Here is a 22,272-nt window from a genome sequence, read left to right on the forward strand (position 1 = left end):
TGTTTATATATACGAATTTATATGCTATGCAGCCCTCGTTTAGCAATGAAATAAAAATACCAACTTGAGCTAAAACATACTCTTACTGTGTATGTTAGCTTTAAATATAGTTAAATAACTTCATCATATTAAAAAATATATAAGACAAATGTCAATGCTTAGCCGAAAATATTTTTTATTATTAATACATTATTATTTTGTGATCATTGCGTTACGGTATTTTTATCGTTTCATACGGCTGGTCACATTGGCCCAGTAGAAGCCGAGCAACAGTTGAAATGAGTATCACGGTTGGTCCGCGCGGGGTTCATTCCGGTTAATTAATTAATTGTGAACGAAACAGCGAAGTGGAAATATGCCCGCTCGAGTGTGTATGCGTGTGAGTGCGGGAGCGTAAGAAGAGATTATGTTCGGCCAACTCCCAAAATGAGAACGTATTTAGGCGACTAATAAAGAAGTGCAAATAACATATTATTCAATGAAATATTAACACAGCAATATTATTGTGCAATAAATAAGAAAATAATACATGAAAGTCTCAATGTTTTCGGCTCTGATCAACTAAATCAGATTCAACTACGTGTTGCTTACATTCATGAGTGAACATTTATTGTTTTTGTTTTCTATACTCATATTTCGCGACGCGTTTGCTTTTTATTTTTTTCGCAAACGAAAGTATATACATATGTGTGCGTTCGAGTGTTTATTAGTGTGGTAAAAGTTAACAATAATAGTAACAACAGCAACAAGTATTCACAATGGCTGTATGGAGTGACTGCAATGCTAAGCAGTCATTTGGCATTGGTGAGTGTTAATTTAGAAAAAAGCAAAAACATTTTTAAGTTAATTTTTTTTTTTTTCGAACAAACAAAAACATTGTTTTTCTTTTAAAATTTCAACGCTGCAACAAAATTGTTTAAACAATGTGCTTAATTTAGTGCCTACCTTTTCCTAGAACAACAAACAGTTCATGCTGTGTGGGTGAGATGCGTGTTGTTCATTTCCAAAAAAAAAAAAGCAACAACAGAATATGAAGCTGCTTACAACAACAACTTACGCTCTCGTACTGTTCTTACCTTGCGGTTCAAGCATAAGTCTCTCTGGGTCTGGTTCCCCTGCTGCGATGCTACGGTAGTTTTGTTGTTGCTGTTGTTGTTGTGCTGCAGCACTCCCTTGCATTCGCCGGCCATGTGGTCGCTGTCAACATGCACCAGTCGCAGAGTTTTGTCTTCCTCTTCGCTCACATTAATTTCGTTTTTCTTTCAATCTCATCCCATTTTTTCCAGCCTCCATCGCATTTCTACGCTTCACTTTTCGACACAGACATAAATACACAGATTTTGCCTCTGTGTTGAGCACTCATGTAGCTGTAACCTGTTTTCTATCGCCTGGTTGCACTCACTCATACACACATGCACGCACACAGATGTAAGAGTGTGAGAGAACAAACATTCATTATTCATGCACAACCAATTCTAGCATATTCATTGGCAATGACCATGAAATGGCAATAGTAATATCTTTGAAATGCTCTCACCGACCTGTGTATACGTGTGAATTACTTTTCTTTTTTATATTAATTGTCGGCTCTTTTGTTTGTTGACCTTTTCAATGTTCAATAGCTAGGTAGAGAGCATACATACATGTGCATGTGTAGGTTTTTAAGTATATATACGTATGTTTATATGTGTATGTATTTACACATCACTCGCGCAATTCAATGTCTCGTAATGGAGTTATGGTTGTCCATTCAAAGCACTCATATTATTTGCTCTGAATATTTACACGTGTTTGGCCCCTGTCCGCGCTGCCTTCTTTTTCTACCTGTTTCAGTGTCGAAATTATATTAACAACTGTATGCGCCCAAAGCTCTCTGCCAGTGGGTGTGACAGTCATAAATTTAATCAAATTTTGCGACCTTTCGGTACCAAATATTATAAAGATACGTTAGATTACAAACGACATTGAGCTTAGTTTCATTTATCGCTCTCATAATGAACTGAACGCTCACACACACATATCCAAGTATATGTGCGAATATGTAGCAGTGCAAATTCAATGGAAAAACTCTGAACGTGCAAAAAAAAAATCCCATACACACATATTAACACAATTTAGTAATACTTTACCTAAGTTATCCTTGCTGCATTTGCTAGCCATGAAAATATGTCCATAAAAAATCACAAGCTCTTCGCTTATCACCAATAGTTTCTTGTTTTCTTATCTCTGTTTTAAATGTATATTTTAACGCTTGCGTCTTATACTTTAGACGCTCAGCAAATATGTGTGTATGTATGTAGGTATTTGTGTGTTTTTGTGTGTGTGTGCTGAGCAGTAGCAGCAACAACAATGCAACGCATTTCGAAATGCGATAAAAATGCGATTCGCTGTCCCACATTTGAGCAAATAATAGAAAAATTTCTTAAGCTTTTGTTTGTATTTATTCATTTATTTTGTTCATTTGTCATTTGATGCTTTGAAAAATAAAAAGAAAAAACAAACATCAATTTGAATGCAAAGCAGGAGAGCATAAGCTACCCCACTTGCCGCCCTCACTGACCCATGCGTGAGCACATGTGCACGCACACAGTAACAAAGCGCACACACCCACACACGTGCACTTCGCGGCTCTTACACTATCACTATTCTCTCTGGCCGTCCTTCTCTATGCGATGATTTGTGACATGCAGTCGCCGTCAGGCATTGGGCCTGCTACTTCAGTGTTCATTGGCATTAGTCGGGCGTCTGCTGCACCTGCGGCACTGAGTTACCTCCTGCTCACTTGCTCGCCCCATCTCTCTTCGTCGCCCGGTCTCCCTTGCTCCTTTTCCTATTTGCACTTGACTCAGCGCTTTATGCGCCTCTTTCTTTAGTTAGAGGGAGAGCACAGCGGAGTAGGTAGAAAAGCATTCTGCTTCTAAATTTGAATAGCAACTACAACAACAACAAGAAAACTACAAGAGCAAAGCAAACGTCAAACTTAATGAGGCTCTGAATAGAAAAGTAAGAGCATATAGAGAGAGGGAGAAGGGTTGAGTTGTGTTGAGCTAGAGTCGAATTGATGAGTTGCTCTGCCGTTGTTGGCTTTCGAATTTGGTTTTTCTATTTAATTAAAATTTTCTTGGTCGTTAACTTTTGTGGCGCGTGAAATGCCTTTTCATTTGCATAATTGAAAATGCTTTCCATTTTAGTCCAGCATCACTTTTTCCAACATGATACAGCAAACTTCAAAGCAGTTGAACTCCAGCAAATAATTTTTATGTATGTGTGTATGTTTGTAAACGCAATTAAGATATCTCTCATGTTACTGAATCTAAAGCTGTTGTCTAATTGTTGTTCATCCCCATCCGCCCATTGCTCTCAACGATTGAAGTTATCAACTGCAGCAGCATCAACAAAAAGAACTGGCTAACCGACTGCGTAATACTCGTTCGTATCAGACATATATATTATAAATCCAAAATTCATATATAAATGTCTAAGAAGAGAAAAGAATTTTATATTATAATATTTATTATTCACATTACATTGTAATATTATAAATTAAAAAATTTATATAAATATACAATATTTATTGGATTTAATAGAACACAACCAAAATTGTTTGTTCATGCTGAGAACGAGTATGAATGGACCTCCTCCACATCTCCATCTATCTGCATGAGCATAACCCTAGGCAATTGTGCAAACACTACTTAAAGCTATCTACATCCAGTGCCACTTCTCCAATATCTGTCGTAAGCCAATCCAATCTGGGCTTTCCATTTCGTAATTCAAATTGAAATTTAATTGCAGACATTGCCATTCCCCAGAACCCCTCCTGCTATACGATTTGATTGCTCTATAAATTGCCAATGTCAAAAGATTGTCGTATCTTTTTGTTGTAAATTGACATTTTCCAATCGTGGAAAGCAAAATTGCTTGTAATTAAGCATAAATTGTAAGGATTGTTTTTTCTTTCTGTCTTTTACTTCGAATTACATCTAAGTAGAAAGTAATGGAGCGCCAGTCTTAAACGGGCTTTGTGTCCAAATCGGCTGAGTCATCCAAAAATTACTCGAAAAAGTCAGTTGAAATCGGTTTCGTTTTATTGAACTTCTAGTGTTGCGATCTCGCGGTCAAAGTCCACGTTCCTCAGCTCAAAACAGATTACTATATGACTCACAGATGATATACTTATGTATCTATCCTTGTTGCTTGCATTATAATGGAACAAACTATAGAGTGATATTGCTACAATGTTAAGAAATATTTTTATTTATGCATTTTATATTTAATTACGCATTTATTGAGATATGTATTTTTGTTATATTTGATTGACTTTAAATACTGTAAATCCTAGAAATAGGCTTAGAGACGTTTTTTATTACGATCGGATGTAGGCATTACAGATTGTTCCACCGGAAAAAGCTAAAACATTCAGTACATTAAAATAAGTAAGTTACTATGGCTATAAAACTGGAATCCACACTACTTAGAATTATGTACTCTATATTTTTGACCTAAATGGGTCAAGTTTTTGTTTACATCTTCACATTGTCAGTTTTTACGACTCGCTGGTGTTATCAACAATTTTTATTTCTTTTTCTTTACCGTGTCTAATTTTTCGAGTAATTTTTGTGGGGTTCACGAGCGCGCAGCGCCATTAACTGTAACTGTCAACTGTCCATAAAATCTTATCTACAAATAGGGTTTGTTCTTTTCTCTTTTGTCTTACTGTCTAACCGTGCGTATATTTTGTTTGTTTAAGTTTTGCAAAATAGCAGAATGAAAAAGAAAAACAAATGATAGAAGAGAACACAATGGAATTTCAGTTTCGACAAGCCCATAAAAAGTAATTCGTTGAGAACTGAGAGCGCTACCCGAAACAATCTAATATACTATATACATATGTACATATGTATCTATCCATATACATGCTCACGTGTATGTATAAAAAAAAGGGGCTATTATTAGCCAGACAAGCTACGACTTAACCGTTTGAGATCCATTAGAATTGACCCTCAAAAGTTAAGTCATGTATACGCATGCTTACATGCATGTGTATACATAGGTATGTATGTATGTACATACATGTTTGTGTATACTATATATTCTTTTTAGCCATAGCTGAGCTCACAGCTTACAATACGGAGCGCCAAGAACAAATGAACTTAGAAAACACGCTGACTTAATGCGCCATAACAAAAAAAAAAAAACAACAACAACAGCAGCAGCTATAACTAAAACCAAACAGAATCAGAGATGGGCAACAGTCACAGCGTATCTTGAGAATACGCTCAACTAGTGATGAGCAGTAGTCTGAGAACGAATGATCCAAGGGGAGAACAAACACAGTTAGAGATGACACAATCAATTAGCTTAGGGAATACAAATAGCTAATAAAAGCCAAATTAGTGATGAGCAGCCACCACTGAATAAATAAACAACCAGCAGAGTATCGGAATATTTCGTAAATATATAAATGTTATTCGCATGGAAATATAAATTTCGTTTTCACATTACTTTTTCTATATATTTGGCCAGCACATAAATATATTAAAGTAAATTTAGGAAAAATCGTTTCATGTGAAAAGAGTTCCGGAAAATACCAATTTATAAAGAGAAAATCATCAATATTATTCGCACGCTTTCTTTGAATAATTATTGACTATTAAAAATTAAATCAGCGTTTGCGTTTATGACTTGAATGATTTTTACAGATTCAGACTTTGTATGCTCGAAATCAGTTTTTCTTAGCAGAACTTTATAAAGGTCTTTAAATAGTATATGCAATTAGCTATTACCATAAGTTTTCAAACTATTACAGAATCCAATTAAGTTTTTTGCGTAGTTTAGAACTGGTTCATCAATGAATCCCTATTGATTGGAGAATTGTTAAAAGCGTTAACTATGTATGTATATATGTATATGCACAACAAACAATCGCAATTATGATCGTTGGGAGTCGGAAACAGTCGTGCACTATCACTCGTGCTTGAGGTGTGCTATTGTGCTTATCTGCTTATATACTTATTTATTTATATATGTATATGCATGCATGTATGTATACATGTATATAAACTGCCAAACCGCGTGCCATATAAACCTGAATATCCAAATGAGCTGAGCCAAGCCGCTGCCGCGGTCGCTGTTGTCGTTGAGGCGTCCAGTCACGATTGTGTTTGCATGTATGTGTGTCTGTGGCCTGTCAGCGGGAAGATGACGAAGCGTCGTTGCTTTTACTTGTTGGCAATTTGTTGTTATTGTTATTATGATGATGATTGTTTTGCTTCATTTGCTAGGCAACATTGGCAGCAGCTCGAACCGATCTCTGTTTGCATTCGACCCTCGGCACAGGCACACAATGTGCACGTGCTGCCCCGCCTTGGCCACAAGAAGGAGCGGCTGTGGGTGGCGGGGTAAAACTGCATCCGGCAGCTAACAATGACTCCTATACGATTCTAGCCACTGTTGCTGCTTGTGCCGCACAATTTGTCCACAGTGTGGACTGGAATGGTACTCCTTGCCGTCTACCTGGCTTTTACCTGGCTGATGGGCTGTCCGTGTGTATGTGTGTGTGTGTGTGCAGCGTACCCTTTCTTCTCACACCATTCAGCCGTGACTTGGCCAGTTGCCTCGTTTATTTATAGCCTCAGCGGTTGCATTTCATTATTCACGATTGTTTCCGTTAGCCCAACAATTTCCCGATAGTTATTGGTTGCATGCATTGAGCCATAGTTTCAATCGCTTCTGCCTTATCGCGTGCATCCCAAGGGAAATGAGTTTAATTTAATATGCCCCTTCACAGTCAGTGTTATGGAGCAAGGTGTGTCCCACGCCCGATGACTGATTGCCCGATCGGCATCCGAGTCGTCGTCTTCGTCATCAACATCGTCATGAATCACTCGCCATTTCTCAGAAATCGACTGCCATATGCACTGACGCTTAAGAACTTTTCTTTAAAGCATAATCACTTGGTTCATTGTAATATAATACATAGTGAGTTGAAATATCAGCAATTTCCTTATTGCTTAACTAATGCGTTACTTTTGCATTACTTTTGCTAAATGAGCATAACATCGCATTTACACTCACGCGCTTTGCACGGAAGACTAGACTAAAGCAAAAACAAAAATGCAAAATAAAAAAACAGAAAAAAAGTGGTTCGCATGAGACTCGCTAAGCTCGACTGGTTTTTGCAATTGACCCACTCCGGGCTTAACTTTCCATGCAATTGGGCAGATAATGAAAATCTTTCTCACTCTCCAACAAATGCGAAGTAAAGCAAACAAGTAAGAGTGCTCCGCTGGGGAGGGCTCGACATTGAAATACCCTGGTATTATGTAGAGCATTTGAGATGAACTACGTTTAATATATATTTAATGTATTCTACGGATTCTTTTTGAAAATATTTGGTTGAGTTAGTATTTTTAGATCTAATAATATTAGGGTTCTAGTTAAATAATCAATTCTTATTCAATCAATTAAGAAATCGGTTCATCAAAAATTTGACTGCACTTAAATTTGCCGAGGTTATCATCCCTGATTATTATATATAATCTCTATAACAAATTTATTGATATAAAATTTGCTATCTATATAAATATATACATATAAATGTTCATTTATATTGGTGCAATGATATGATATTAGTAGGTAGTACTCGATATGACATGATTATCAGAAAATTCGATTGACTGGAGAATAACTTACCTTTAAAATACAATATTTTCTTACTGAATATGTAACGGTTTTTTCATGTTTACTACAGTTCTATATACCTGTATATGTTTATGTTTACAAAGTATAAAAAAAAGAGATACCTTTGCAAATTGTTGCCACTTATCGTTGTTGTTGTAGTTTTATGTGTTGTGGAGGTCGTTCTCGCTGGTTATGCTCGCTCAACAGCCGCGGGGATCGCACATCGGTCATTGGACCGGGACGGTGGCAACGGCGACAAAGCCATCACCAGCACCACCCGGGCTGTGTTACGCGATGTTGTTGCTATTGCTGTTGCTGTTGCTTTTGGGTCCGCCTGCAGCTGCGGCATAATTGTATCCATATAAATGCAAGTTTATATATATTATATGCGTATATGTAGTTGTATATGTTGTTATCGGGCGAGGAAGTGATGACGATGTCGCCAGCGACTTGGCTGTACGTCAGACTGTGAATGCGGCTTTGCTCGATCTGTCATCTCCTTTCGCCTCCCACCCGACTTCTGCAGTGACTGCGTCTGGGCATTGCATTTCTTCATTTCTCTGAGCTGTAATCTGAAGTGCGTCATTTAACTAGAAGTTTATCAGCTTTGACTTCGGTTTTTTAGGAAGCGTATAGTTAGATAAATCTCACGTAGAACGGCGGCTTTGCATCACTATCAGCAGACCCATCCGCCGGGCACGGTTTCCGATTTCCATCAGAGGGAACTCATACGTATATAGTATAAAAGTATATAGATGCTAATATTTGTGCTAACTAGGTAATTGATAACCCTCACCCCAAAAACGCTTCATCGAGAGATTTACCTAATGCCAGCTCGGTGCTTGCCTGAGCTTTAATTCGACAGAGCTTGATTTTGCCAGTTCACTGCTCAGTTTCGCATAGCTGTTGAATCGCAACAGGTGATTTCGGTGTACAAAATGAAACAAAACGAAAAGCTAGAATACAATTTATATTCATCAATTTATTTAATATATGATTTCCCTTTACTTTATATTATTTGCAGCCAAATGTAATTTTGACCAGGAGAGGAAGCCACACCGCTTGAACCTGGATGTGGGCGATGCTGTCATAATACTGAAGGAGACCACACACTGGTATTACGGCTACAAGCAAAAGTACGTAAACTGATTATGTAAATTGATTTTCTTCTAATCGAACATTTGCATCTGCACTTTCACTTTGCCCATATTAATCTAATGAATATTCACACGTGTCTATCGGCGGCATTTGGCGTGCTACCTTTGTGTATAACGGCACAGACCAAATTACTTATACAGTTGTAATTGAGGAAGCGATTTGTCAAGTTGATGATGTCTGCGTCCACTGCGAAACTTAAAGGGAAATCTCTTTCAAAAGTCCAGCGCCAAATGTGGTGCAATTACATGATTCTTTATTGGACTCCTTATCATAAATTAATATTTGCTCTGAATACTAAAACACTTGAGCGATAACAGCTTTTACATTCAGTTATATTATCATTTATCAACTATTCGATTACGACATTTTGTAATTGTGGACAAATATTTAATAAGATTGGAGATCTTTTAAAATTCGCACCATTTTTTCAAAAATATAAAGTAAAAATTAACTTGTTCGTTAATTATAATTGTGCTTTCATTTTAGTATAAAACTCCCATTGACATCACGCCAGGTTCAGATTCCAGCAAAATATTTTGATATTTAAATTCTCAGTGATTCATAGCTTCAATGCAAAGTTTCCCATTATATCTACAATTACAATTGTGTGAACTAAAATGCAATACGATCAAAGAACGTAAGGATGCAGATTTGAAATATAATTTGAAATATAATAGTATGTATAAATATGTATATACTCCGTCAACATATAAATTCCCTAAATTTGAATTAGAATGAGCACTTTGAAATACCAAATAGATAGAGAATAGTATTACGTATTAGAGAATAAGTATTATTTCTGTACGTCCGAGTATATTATGGTTTATATTTATTGCGGGGCAGAGTATTTAAACCTCTGTGGCTTTCGTCTTTCTTCGTCTCTCTGTTTCTCCCTCTCTTTGTATTCAAACAACAATCATAATAATTGAAATAAAAACCCAGTTTTGTGGGAGCAGAAAACGGAAATGAGACCGGAATTATTCACATGCATAAATCAGGTAACCAGCTGTTAGCCAAGTCGTTGCCCATTTAGAGTATTGTTTACTGAATCAATCAGTTGGAATCTGTGCCAAGTTGCCCAATATACATACAAAGCATACAAACAAGATGCATTCCTAGTTTAACCCTATTCCAGGCGAAAACAGATGCGGCCATGTGGCAGAAACATTCATAGGAATTTCAAAAATATCTCTCAGATAAAATGTTTGTATGTATGTATGTGTCCGATCCGATTGACCCTTTTGCTATGATGGGTTTTCTTAAATATTGGTTTACTGTGTTTTTCCGTTCTCTGTTTTCATTCTCGAATGGGTGGGAGAGGTTCGTAGAGTGTTGTATTTTTTATTTATCTATGGTGTCTACGATTGGACGTTCGCTTGAGTCAGCTCCGATGCGCCTTATCGTTGAAAACGAGCGAAGAAACAACGGTTGAGATACAGTAGCCACAAGAATCTATAACAGCAACAACAACAGCAACAGTATCATGATTGTCTAGCTGACCTTTTTCATATTTCTGCTGACCCATAACCCAGACCCAGAGCCAGAGCCAGACAAGGCGAATGGGTGAAGTACAATTAATGATAGTAAACAAATACTGCTGTAAGTACAGTGAAGCCCATGAAACTCAATTGGAGGCATATCTCGCAATTACCAAAGTAAATACCCATTAATAATCCAATGACCAAAGATCAATTGGGAAATTAATTTTGCTTTAGAATTTTCCATGTCTGTAGCTGTTCGTTTGCGCAGGTTTTCACTGTAGCTGCTACACTTAAGAATGTTGAGCGATAAAAAAAACTGGTGCTGTGAGTGTGAGGCATTTAAAAAGAAATTCAATGCGTCGTGTGATAACCTCTTGGGTCCGAAATTCGTATTTGTTTTTGTTTGCCAGCGATTGTTTATTTTTACATATATGGAAATATCAATTTTAATTGTGCATTTTCTCACGATTTTCAAACGATAAGCAATACAAAATTCTCAGCCGCCTGCCTGACCAATCAATTGAGGCAGTCGGTGTCCAATAGCGAAGGTCAGATCAAATCCAATACCTGGCAATCGAAGTTCAATGAAATCATTTGTCACACACAGTTGCAGCAACAGCAAAGCGTCGGTTAACTATCGGTTAAATATGCTCGCAGGCCCACTGATTGATGGGCTACCGAGTGCTCTGCAGTTGCCTCTGGCAATTAAGGCGGCCACCCCGCATGTCAAATGCTGAATTGAGCCAAATTGAAGCATTCCATTTCATTTGCGAGTGTCACACTTTGAGCGCACTTCCTCTGCCCCGAGGGCATCCCAAACAATGGCAGTCACAGACGCAGACGCAGCCATAGCCATAGCCATAGCCACGCAGCTTCACTCGAGGGTTCGTTCGGTTTGAGTTGGGTAATTCATCAGCGTTGACGATGAATTGTGTCATTCTGCAGTTATGAGCATAACTTATATTTATGCCTATAGAGGATGTACATGCGTATGTACATACATATATACACATATGAATACAAAGAATATTTATGCGAGGGCTACTCTTACAGTAGCCAAGTGGGGTGCTATAAACATATCATACGTATAAGTAAGCAAATGTATATATATATATATATATATATATATATATATATATATATATATATATATATATATATATATATATATATATATGCATATATTCAAACAACATTAATATAGCTAATATCATTCGTTACGATTGTAAACATTACATAAAATTTATATTGACAGAGAAAATGAAGCAAATTGAAATGGTTTATTATTGATTATTAAATTAATACAAATTATTTAATTTAATTTAATGTCAGATAAACTAAATATTACTTTTGAAATTAAAAATAATATAACTACAATATGCAAAGCAAAAAGAAAAAAAAAAAAACAAATCCTTAACGAAAAATAATAATATCTCAATATTAAATATTGAAACACTTTTAGGTAAAAGTAACCAATTCGTTTTAATTATTCTCACTCAAACTAAAATTACTCAGATACTTTGGGGTATTAAAATAAGAAACAAATATAAATTTAAAATGATTTCAGCTGAAATTTGCAATTAATATCACATAAACCTTTCGCAGTTGCCCAATTTATTTGGAATTGGAATTTCTATATACATTTTTATATGTATTTATATTATATATACATATTTTGTAATTGTCAGGGCATAAGTTTTTGATGATTTAGCCACCATATGCAGGCCACATTTTCATATTGTCTTTGTTTTGTTTCTGTTTCCGCTGCAGAGAGAAGCAAACACGCGGCATCTTCCCTAAGAGCTATGTGCATCTGTGTGAGTACATCATTGTCAATGGCGAGTACTGTATACAGCGCACCGACATCGTCGAGGAGATCACCAAAGTGATGCTGGAGTGGGGCGTCATTGCCAAAAGATACTTTTTGGTAAGTTTAAGATTTGTGAATGCAGCTGGAAACTGACTAACTTTGTTTATGGTTTTCGCCGACAGACCACAAATCCTGATTTTCAGAAGATTCGACGTAAAATGAACGAACTGAATAATAATAGAGCCGCCTTGATATCCGGCAATCTGCCGCTCGACGAGATGCGCAAGGTCAAGCTGCAGGCAACGGCTCAGATCGATACAGGCAACAGGCTGTTGGGTCTGGACATGGTCGTGCGCGACGAGAGCGGCGATATACTGGACACCAATTCCATTTGCAGCACCGAGCTATACGAAAAGCATGTGTACGCCGTGCAGCGAATCGAAAAGGCCAATGTAAGTTCAGGGATTCGTTTATAATTAGTTGAAGCTCTCTAATTTGATTGAAATTATCCTTATATAGCGCTTGTCGAGTGACCACGAGACGCAGCGTACCCACAACAAATACTCACACAACATACTGCTGCATGTGAATGCGTTTGTATGCAAATTCCAAGAGGACTCGGATCTGCTATTTACGCTCTTCAATGGCGACACCCACAAGCCCATCAGCGAGAACTATGTGGTGAAGTGGTCCCGCACCGGGGTTGCCAGAGACATCGATCAGTTCGATAACAATCGCGTATTGTTTACCGATCTCAGCCGTAACGATCTGAGCATCTCGAAAATGTATCTGGTGTGCTATGCCATACGCATCGGCTCTATGGAGATGAAGGACTCGATGGAATCGAAACGCACCAGCATGAATATTGCAAACAGTGTCCTGACGGCGGCCAGCAGAAAGCATTCGCAGTTGTCGGTCAATTCGAACGGCTCCTCTGGCAGCACCAGCGAGTACATGATGCGTCGGCCCTTTGGTGTCGCCTGCAAGGATCTAACGCCTATCATAAGCAAGCCGGAGGAATTTCGGGGCAATCTCGACCTGCCGTTCATCATGTGCGAGAAGGACACACTGGATGGCACGCTGCGCAAGCTGATTGCCAACAAGGACATTGGCAAAATCGAATCCAAAATGGCTGTAACATTTGAGGTGTTGCGCGGCGACATTAAGCAGATCAAGGAGGACTTTCCACGGCTCGTGCACACCAATGTGCCCGTGGCGCGCAAAATGGGCTTCCCGGAGGTTATACTGCCGGGCGACGTGCGCAACGATCTCTATTTGACCATTTGCAGCGGCGAATTCGCGCGCATTGCCAAAACGTCCGAGAAGAACGTGGAAGTGACCGTATGCGTCGCCAACGAACAGGGCCAGCTGGTGCCTGGCGTAATGAGCATTGGCGCCGGCCATCCGCCCATCGATGAGTACAAATCGGTGGTGTACTACCACGACGACAAGCCCAAGTGGCAGGAGACGTTCAAGATACACGTGCCAATCGAGGAGTTCAAGCAATGCCACTTGCGCTTCACACTCAAGCATCGCAGCAGCAACGAGCAAAAGGATCGCTCCGAGAAGCCGTTCGGCCTGTCCTATGTGCGTCTCATGCAGGCCAATGGCACCACCATACCACAGGGGCAGCATGTGCTTGCTGTCTACAAGATTGATCACAAGAAGTACGACAAGACCATGGGCAACAGTTACATGGAGCTGCCAGCCACCACAGCTGAGCTGATGGGCGCCAAGCCATCAATAGCTGGTCTAAGTCTCTTGCCCAAGGATCAATTCACTATCGATGTCAATCTTTGCAGCACTAAGCTGACGCAGAGCGGTAAGATTATTCCGTTTAGCAGAAAGGTGCTCAATAACTGATTTTTTTAAATATTCCATATGGTATTGCAGTAAGCCTCTTGGGGCTGTTGCATTGGTCGGCGCATAAGGAGAGGTTGGAGCAGTCGCTAAACGCTTTATCTGCGGTACCCGGCGAGGAGGTAGTCAAGTTTCTGCAAGACATACTCGATGCCTTGTTCAACATCCTGGTGGAGAACGATAATCCCGAGAAATACGATCAGTTGGTCTTTATGAGCATCATTCATCTCATTGAAACGGTGTCCGATCTAAAGTACCAGCACTTTTTAACCGTTCTGGATGTCTACATCAACGAGAGTTTTTCCGCTACGTTGGCCTATACGTAAGTGCAGACCTCATATTGGGTGACGGCAGTAATTATATAGATAATATTTCGTATTCTGTAGGAAACTAATGGATGTGCTGCAGCGCAATATAAGAGATGCCATTACACCGAGCGAGAAATCTGCCGATGGCATTGAGCACGAGGAGAGCCCCGCAGTGCGGCGTCTTTATAAGACCACGCGCTATCTGCACTATGTGATGAAGTTTGTCATAAGATCGCGTGTTCTATATGCGGCGATGAATTGTAATAACGATTACGTGGACTTTGCTACGCGTCTGCAGGAACTGCTCAAAATGTTCATCGATATGATCGGCTGTCCCAGCAATCTGCTCAAGTCGGAGGGAGCGTTGTTAAAGAATTTGCATATTATAGCCACGGATCTGATGGAGGTCTTCGATCATGTGCATCTCAGGCAAGTTAAGAGTGTGTTTGCCGATCGCCTGAAAATATTATATTATTATATATTTATTGGTTATACGCACAGCATTTCGATAGTGGATATCTTGAAGAAGTTCCCGCCACGTCGTCTCACACAGTCCAAAATGGGCTGCATTAAGGACTTTGTGGACACGAAACTGTTCAGCTCGCCCACCTGCCGTGCTATCCTGTTGCCGGTGTTCTGCAAGCACATCAAAGATCATCTCGAAAGCAAGGAGGAGGTATGTTTTATGCCTGTCAATGCATTGCTTGCACCGCTAATTAATCATCGGGAATTGCATATTGTTTTTAATTGAATGCATCATTATAATATATATGTTCGCGAAATGGCCTCTTAAGTGCAAAACTGAAACTCAAAATTAAAACATAACCCACCACATGCTCAAGCCAAATGATCAAAAGTAACTAATTATAATTAACTGCAAATGCTCAGCGCTAATTCGTTCAGTGACGTAATTAAACTGATATTTAAAAACATTTTCAAACACACTTAATCGCTCAATTGTCCTCGCCATGCCGCTTTATGATAAAACAAGATGTAAAAACAAGATTACTTTGCGAAGAGCTTTGCTACTTCTTCAATTTATCTCGATGTTGAATGCCATCTAATGCATCAGATCATTAGGTCACAAAATTTTTGACATGTGAGCTGGATTAATTTTGCTTAGTTTCAACTTAGATATTTGTCAATGTTTAAGCATATGTGTTAGTATATATTTATCTGTAGCTTTTGATATGATATGTTAGTTTAGTCTGTAGCATGTTGCATCCATGTGTGTTTCTTATAGTCTTGCAGAGCGCTCTATGATTTGAGCATAAAACCTATCTAATTGAATACTTGTATTTATATCTTGATCTATATTTCCAAAGATGTTTTGATTTGATCTTACACATCTGTTATTTATTTTTAAATGATTTTGCTCCGAGTCTAAGACAAGATTATTATATTGCATAGGTGCCAAAAGCTCTGCAAGAGTATGTAGTATTCGGCCTGCCGAAGATACATATATATTTTCTGGTTTTTTATTTAAGTACTGCACCCGATTGAATTTAATGTTTTCTGTTTGTTATGTGTTTGTGTTTGTTGTCAAGTGTCCTAGTCGTAAGCACTCTCTTAAGTAGCCGCACATCAATGCCAAAACACTTCATATCTGAACTATCTATAATATATATGTGTGTTTTATCTAAACTATAAGTATGTTAGTACTTGTACTATGTACCACATCACAGTGACATCCATATATATGTAGTGTTATTTAGTTAGTGGTCAATTTGTGTATTTTAGCGTAAAATTCTCTCGATCATCGACGTCGTTTCTCGTTTAGTTATTACATTTAGGAATTATACATATGTGTTTATACATACATACATCATGATCGTGCAAGATATCTGTTTGGCCTAGAAGTTAGTTGAGGGCTCGTACAAGTTATGATGTCATTAATATAATGAATTGCACTTACTTATGGCAATTTATTAAAGCAGCACACATACATACATACACATTCATACATATTCCATATACCGCACCCATACGATTACGATTACGCACCTTACTAGATCAAAATGGTTCTAGCTGCACATTATGCATACATATCATTGTATGCGTAAAGATTTCACATACACACCCACACCTACACACACCCACATATGCACATGCACACGCACCATATATAATGCGAATGTATGTATGTATGCACATCTGAAACGCCCGTCTACTATATATGTATGTACATCGATCGCTCTTTAATTCTCTCTCTACTCTCTTTGTCACACTTCATTTGTCTGTAATATCTTTGGCTTTATGATTTTAATCGTATTATTTTGAATTACACTTAGAAATGCCTTGAACTCATGATCAACAACTAAATGTTTCTCAATATATCTCCCATGTCTCTACCATATGCGTGTATCGAAACCAAATCGTGGTTTTTGGTTGTTGCTATTGTTGCCGTTGCTCTTCTTGTTGTTGTTGGTTCACTATCATAACTTGTGTTATACAAATAGGGTGACTCGAAAACCGATATCTGGCAGCAAGAAAAGAATCTTTCGAAAGCCGCTAAAGTGCTCGGACAAAAAAAATCCCACCTGCACACTCGTGATACGACTGCCAATAAAAAGGTAAAAATAAATCAACACAGAAAAGACAAAAAAGAATAAAAACACAAAATGAAATCTATCAACCAAATTGCACATCAAATACAAATCAGGCCTATGTAACGCACGTTCAAATCAGCGCATCAGCTGCCCTATCAATAAATTTATATATTGTTTTATTCTAAGTTTAAGTTATGTTTAGCTTCTTTTATGCCATTTTGCATTGTCGGTGATTTGCGCACTTTACACTCGATGGCTTTTAGTTGTAAGCTTTTTTATTTTGCCAGTGTGCGAGTTTTTACACACATACATAAATACACACACAAAGGCGCGCACACAGAGCTCCTGCGTCTCTGGTGTGTCGCTGCAATTTGGGTGTTTTGAGAGCTCACAAATACTAGTGCACCGCTCGTGTATTGGTGTACGCCAAGTTTGTTTACGTTAATGCAGCCCTCAATGTTTCCTTTTTAACTTAATTTAAAAGCGTTTTTGTGTTATTTCCTATTTTAATGAACTAATTTAAATTTAATTCTTATGTGAATCATAGCCAGGTCAACAGCTGCGAGCTTTTTGATACAATTAATTATTTTCAGCTGTCTCTGCATGAAACTAAATAAGAATGCAAACTAATATTTCAACTCTTGTCGCTAGATCGCTGAATGCATCAACATAATGAACAACATTCTGAAGTTGATCTATCGGCCGGACGTGGGACCCACACATAATGACGTGCGCGACATTATGATTATATTGCTGCGTCCGGTAATGAAGGCGGCGCACTCGCTGGATCGGGATACTGGCGTGGTGGGCCAGTTCTTTGCCATTATGCTGGGCATACTGCAGCGCCTGGATGCGCAGCACTACAAGTACTTTGTCAACGATCTGCATCAGCATGGTGAACTGAAGGACTTTGTCATCGAGATTTTGCTCGTCTTCGAGGAGCTGGTCTCTCCGCATCAGAAGCCCGTGTTCCCGCGTGACTGGATGGACATGATCATGCACCAGAATACGGTCATACTCGGCGCATTGCAGCAATTGAGCATGGTCATCACGGACTACTTTCTGTGCCCGGTGTTTGACAAACAAATCTGGTCAAACTTCTTCCAATGCTCGATTGCGTTCCTGGTGCAATCGCCGCTGCAGCTGAACGACTTTAATGACAACAAGCGGCAGATAGTTTTCGCCCGATATCGGGACATACGCAAGGATACGGCCAAGGAGATACGCAAGATGTGGTTCCAGCTGGGCAAGCACAAGCCCAAATTCGTGCCGCAATTGGTTGAGCCCATATTGGAGATGAGCATGATACCCGAAACTGACCTCCGACGCGAGACAATACCCATTTTCTTTGATATGATGCAGTGCGAGTATTACAGCTCACGCTTGGAGTTGGAGAGCTACGGCGACACCAAGAATAACAATGCCCACTACAAGGGTAACTTTTCCGAGTTCAAGACCGCAATGATCGAAAAGTTGGACATTCTGATAGGCGCGGGTAAGTGCTGAGCTTGAACACATTTGTAAGCCTTTCCATAACTCTTCCTCATTCCGATCTTCTTTCTCAGGCAAGGGCGATACAGAGTATAAGGAGCTGTTCAAAACGATCATGCTGGAGTACTGTTCCGCCCACAGCACGCTCAATGTGGACGGCACCAGCTTTGTGAACATGGTGACAAAGCTGATGGATAAGCTGCTCGAGTATCGCTGCATCATACAGGACGAGAGCAAGGAGAATCGCATGGCCTGTACGTTCTCGCTGCTGCAGTTTTACTCGGAGGTGGATCTCAAGGAGATGTACATACGCTACGTGTACAAGCTGTGCGCCCTGCACATGGAATTCGATAACTATACGGAGGCGGCATTTACGCTTAAGCTGCATATGGATCTACTGCACTGGACCGATGCAGAATTGTCGCCCCAGTTGCGCAGCTATCGCCATATCAGTTGCCGAACCCATCGGGAGCTAAAGGAGGCCCTCTACTTTGAGATCATGGAGTACTTCGATAGGGGCAAGCAGTGGGAGTGCGCAATTACTATGTGCAAAATACTGGCTCAGCAGTACGAGGAGGAGGTCTATGATTACATTAAGCTGGCGGAGCTGCTGAAGCGAATGGCTCAGTTCTTTGAGAAGATAGTCAAGGAGCTGCGCCACACCTCCGAGTACTTCCGTGTGTGTTTCTATGGGCTCGGCTTTCCACGTCTATTGCAGAACAAAGTGTATATCTTTCGGGGCAAGGAGTACGAACGTCATAGCGACTTTTGCTCCCGTATGCTGGTGCAACATCCACAGGCAGAGCTTATGCAAACGCTGGAGGCGCCGGGAGAGGATATAACCAACAGCGATGGCCAATACATACAGGTCAATAAGGTGGAGCCGATAATGGACGCTGCCTTTTCCAAGTTTAACGATAAGATCATCTCCAATGAGATTGTCAAGTACTTTACATTCAACAATGTGCAAAAGTTTCAATTCTCGCGCCCATTCCGCGACAGCTCTGGCGGTGGAAACATGGACGATGTACGCAATCTTTGGTTGGAGCGAACCGAACTCATTACACAGTATCCACTGCCTGGAATTTTGCGCTGGTTTCCCGTTGTTGATACGCATACGTTTAAAATTTCACCAATTAAGCGTGCCGTGGAGATTATGAAAGAGACCAATAAGGATATTAGACAGTTGGTCATACTGCATCAACACGATTCCAGTCTCCACATAAACCCGCTGAGCATGAAACTAAATGGCATTGTGGATCCTGCCGTTATGGGCGGCTTTGCCAAATACGAGGAAGCATTCCTCACAGACGAGTATTTACTGCAGCATCCGGACGACAAAGATCTGGTTGAGGAACTAAAGGAACTGATCGCAATGCAAATACCTCTACTGCAGTGTGGTATGTTTCCTAAATAAATATTTTTTTAGAAGTGTACATCTAATTATATTGTCAATCTTCAGCTATTCGACTGCATCGGCAAAAGGCGCCGGAGAGCTTAAAGGCGCTGCAGGATCACTTGGAGGTTTGCTTTGCGGATATGCAGCATCACGTGGAATCGCGCTATGGACGCAAATCGTGTGATTTGCAAGTGGAGAGAGATTCGGTGATAATGCGACGCACGAGCTCTTTTCTGCCCGCAATCTTCGACGGTAGCAACAATCGACTGTCGGAGACCAGCATGGGCTCTTCAGAGTAAGTCCCAAAGCTAATGAATTAATGGGTAAATCAATGCTAATCTTTGACACAATTGCAGCAGCGGTTTGTCGAAGTCAACCTTCCTGCCGCGGCCGCCCACAAGTTCCATCAAGTCCACTCTGGCCAGCTTAAGCTTTAACACCAGGTGAGCTACATATAATTAAGAATATGCTACCTTAACTAATACTAACTTTAATACTTCTTTTTAACACACTTTAAATTTGCTCGCTGGACTTTAGTTTGAGACTTTAAGTTCTTTTCTTTTGGTTTTATTTTATTTTGATGCATGTTTGGTTTATTTGTTTTACTTTTGCTTACATTTGTTGCTTATTGTCCACGCTTACATAGACCTAGCCTGGGACACACGCCTAGCACCAAAGGCAACAAGAACAAGGAGAAGCCGGCCAAACGGCGCTCTATGAAAAAGGTAACTAAACTCTTGCTTAATATAAGTGCATCAGTTATATAACAGTGTATTCTTGCAGGATCGTGATGTATTAAGTCTGCCGGTCGCCAATAGCCAGTGGTATACGCCGCCACTGACGACCATAACCTCAACGCCTGAGAAAGAAATCAACACCTCTATCAATTCACTGGCAAGCGCCTCGAATAGCTCTTTATGCGGACCGAAAACACCCGATCCTCGCGTACTCACAGAAGAGGTAAGAGACGTTAGTCAACCACTCATATTTACCGTTTCTGCTAACGATGCTAACGTCACATTCAAATAGTTGACACCCAAGCGACCACTGCGCTCTGAAAAAGAAAAGGAACGCCGTCTCTCGCGACCAGTCAGCATTCCAACGCCATCAGCTAGCATTAAAAACTTTACGGACATACGATCCCTCTCCGAGAGCAGCAATCGCAATTCAGTTGGTAAGCGCCATATGGAAATTCACTTTTGAATTGTTTATTATTCTCTATATAAACTTTATAGAAACGACCGATTCCACGTCGGAGGAGGACATACGACCACCACCCTTGCCCGCCAAGACACGTGATTCCACGGATTTTAGCAGCCTAACCCACAGTCTAGACTGGAACCCCAACGGCTATACTATGCTAAACGTACTGAACAGCAGTACTTGCACCAACAGCAGCATCAGCATGAGCACTACTACAATGACAAAGACCAGTATTACAAACGCCACGTATGAGTATGTGGAGGCGACAAATTTCGGTTTGCCTAGCATAAGCGATGCTAGCAAACCACGTCCTCCGACTCCACCGCCAAAACCATCGCGTCACAGTAAACACATTCCATAGACAAACGCATAGGAGTCGCAGCTGCTGCTGCCAGTGCTGCGCCATAGATGAAACGAAAAGATGAGCAAAGGAGCGAAATCCGTTGTCAACGAGCAAGCATCGAGTGCCAAATATTTCTGTGTTAGTAACATGCATATACATATATAAAGAATCGAGCAAAATCAACACACAACAATAGCCTCACATGACCGACTACCAAATACTAATGGCATCAGTGTCTTAACGAAACGATCGCACTAAATTTAAGATAAATGTTTTGAAGGCGCTTGGTAAGCCCAATCGTATTTAATGTTAAATGTTGCAATGATATTATGTTGAACATGTCATCATTTCTATCTAAGTCGATAGTCTATTTATGTAAAAGATAAATCTATGTTTCTTTTAATTTGTTTTCGAACAAAATGCAATACGCACACAAATGCTGCTTGTCTTCCACAAGTTTGTATTCTGCTATACAAAATCAAATCGTTTACACTATTGTTGTAATAATATTTTAAGCGTTTATATTTAATTTTAAGTTCTAATCAGATTTGAAAACAACTTCTTGAGTTTCTTATGCAAACAAGTGCCACACAATCTATAACAAAAAGTTTGTCAATTTAAAGCACAAAATGCGTTGAAAATCTAATTTCAGTGCAGGCAATACAAAATCATTGAACATGTTGTTAACAATTAGCCAAATTTTTATAAACGAATAAAGAAAATATATTTACACGCATATTTTATAGTAGCCATAAAGTCAATTTGAAATACGTAAATTTTACTCGTGTACTTTTCACAATGAACAAATAACTTTTTAATATTGTTATAAGCTATACATGAATGTTTTTGATATATACACTTACAACTAGCTGTAGGAAGAACTTTGTGTAATTTTATGTAATTTTCGATCTGTGCATCGGCCAAAGATTAAGTAATAATAAAGTATAATTAAGCCTGAAAAGTCTCTAAACATTTATTTGGATCAGA

At 39.4% G+C, this 22,272-nt stretch overlaps 1 protein-coding gene across 2 annotated transcripts; it reads left to right on the forward strand.

Annotated features, from left to right (window-relative positions):
- Positions 1-246: 246 nt before the first annotated feature.
- LOC6573346 (dedicator of cytokinesis protein 1) lies at positions 247-22,246 on the forward strand. Of its 2 annotated transcripts, XM_015166887.3 has the most exons (17): positions 247-804; positions 8,708-8,819; positions 12,093-12,249; positions 12,315-12,584; positions 12,652-13,954; positions 14,026-14,314; positions 14,379-14,729; positions 14,802-14,976; positions 16,760-16,873; positions 17,501-18,344; positions 18,415-19,740; positions 19,803-20,034; positions 20,096-20,182; positions 20,386-20,464; positions 20,523-20,699; positions 20,769-20,913; positions 20,975-22,246. In XM_015166887.3, exons 1-17 carry the CDS (start codon positions 759-761, stop codon positions 21,301-21,303), a joined length of 6,036 nt encoding a protein of 2,011 aa, XP_015022373.1. In that variant the 5' UTR covers positions 247-758; the 3' UTR covers positions 21,304-22,246. The 2 variants fall into 2 exon arrangements, with proteins under 2 accessions (XP_015022373.1, XP_001999429.2); XM_001999393.4 differs by lacking the exon at positions 16,760-16,873.
- Positions 22,247-22,272: the final 26 nt, after the last annotated feature.

This window comes from Drosophila mojavensis, unplaced genomic scaffold (genome assembly GCF_018153725.1).
Source record: "Drosophila mojavensis isolate 15081-1352.22 unplaced genomic scaffold, ASM1815372v1 contig_16, whole genome shotgun sequence".
NCBI classification, from domain to species: Eukaryota; Metazoa; Arthropoda; class Insecta; order Diptera; family Drosophilidae; genus Drosophila; species Drosophila mojavensis.

Bases quoted from the DNA above. Each gene is read 5' to 3' on its own strand.
- LOC6573346 (XM_015166887.3), top strand. From the start codon at position 759: ATGGCTGTATGGAGTGACTGCAATGCTAAGCAGTCATTTGGCATTG. The intron at 12,585-12,651 runs GTAAGTTCAGGG...ATCCTTATATAG, and splicing joins AGCGAATCGAAAAGGCCAAT to CGCTTGTCGAGTGACCACGA. The intron at 14,977-16,759 runs GTATGTTTTATG...TTATACAAATAG, and splicing joins ATCTCGAAAGCAAGGAGGAG to GGTGACTCGAAAACCGATAT.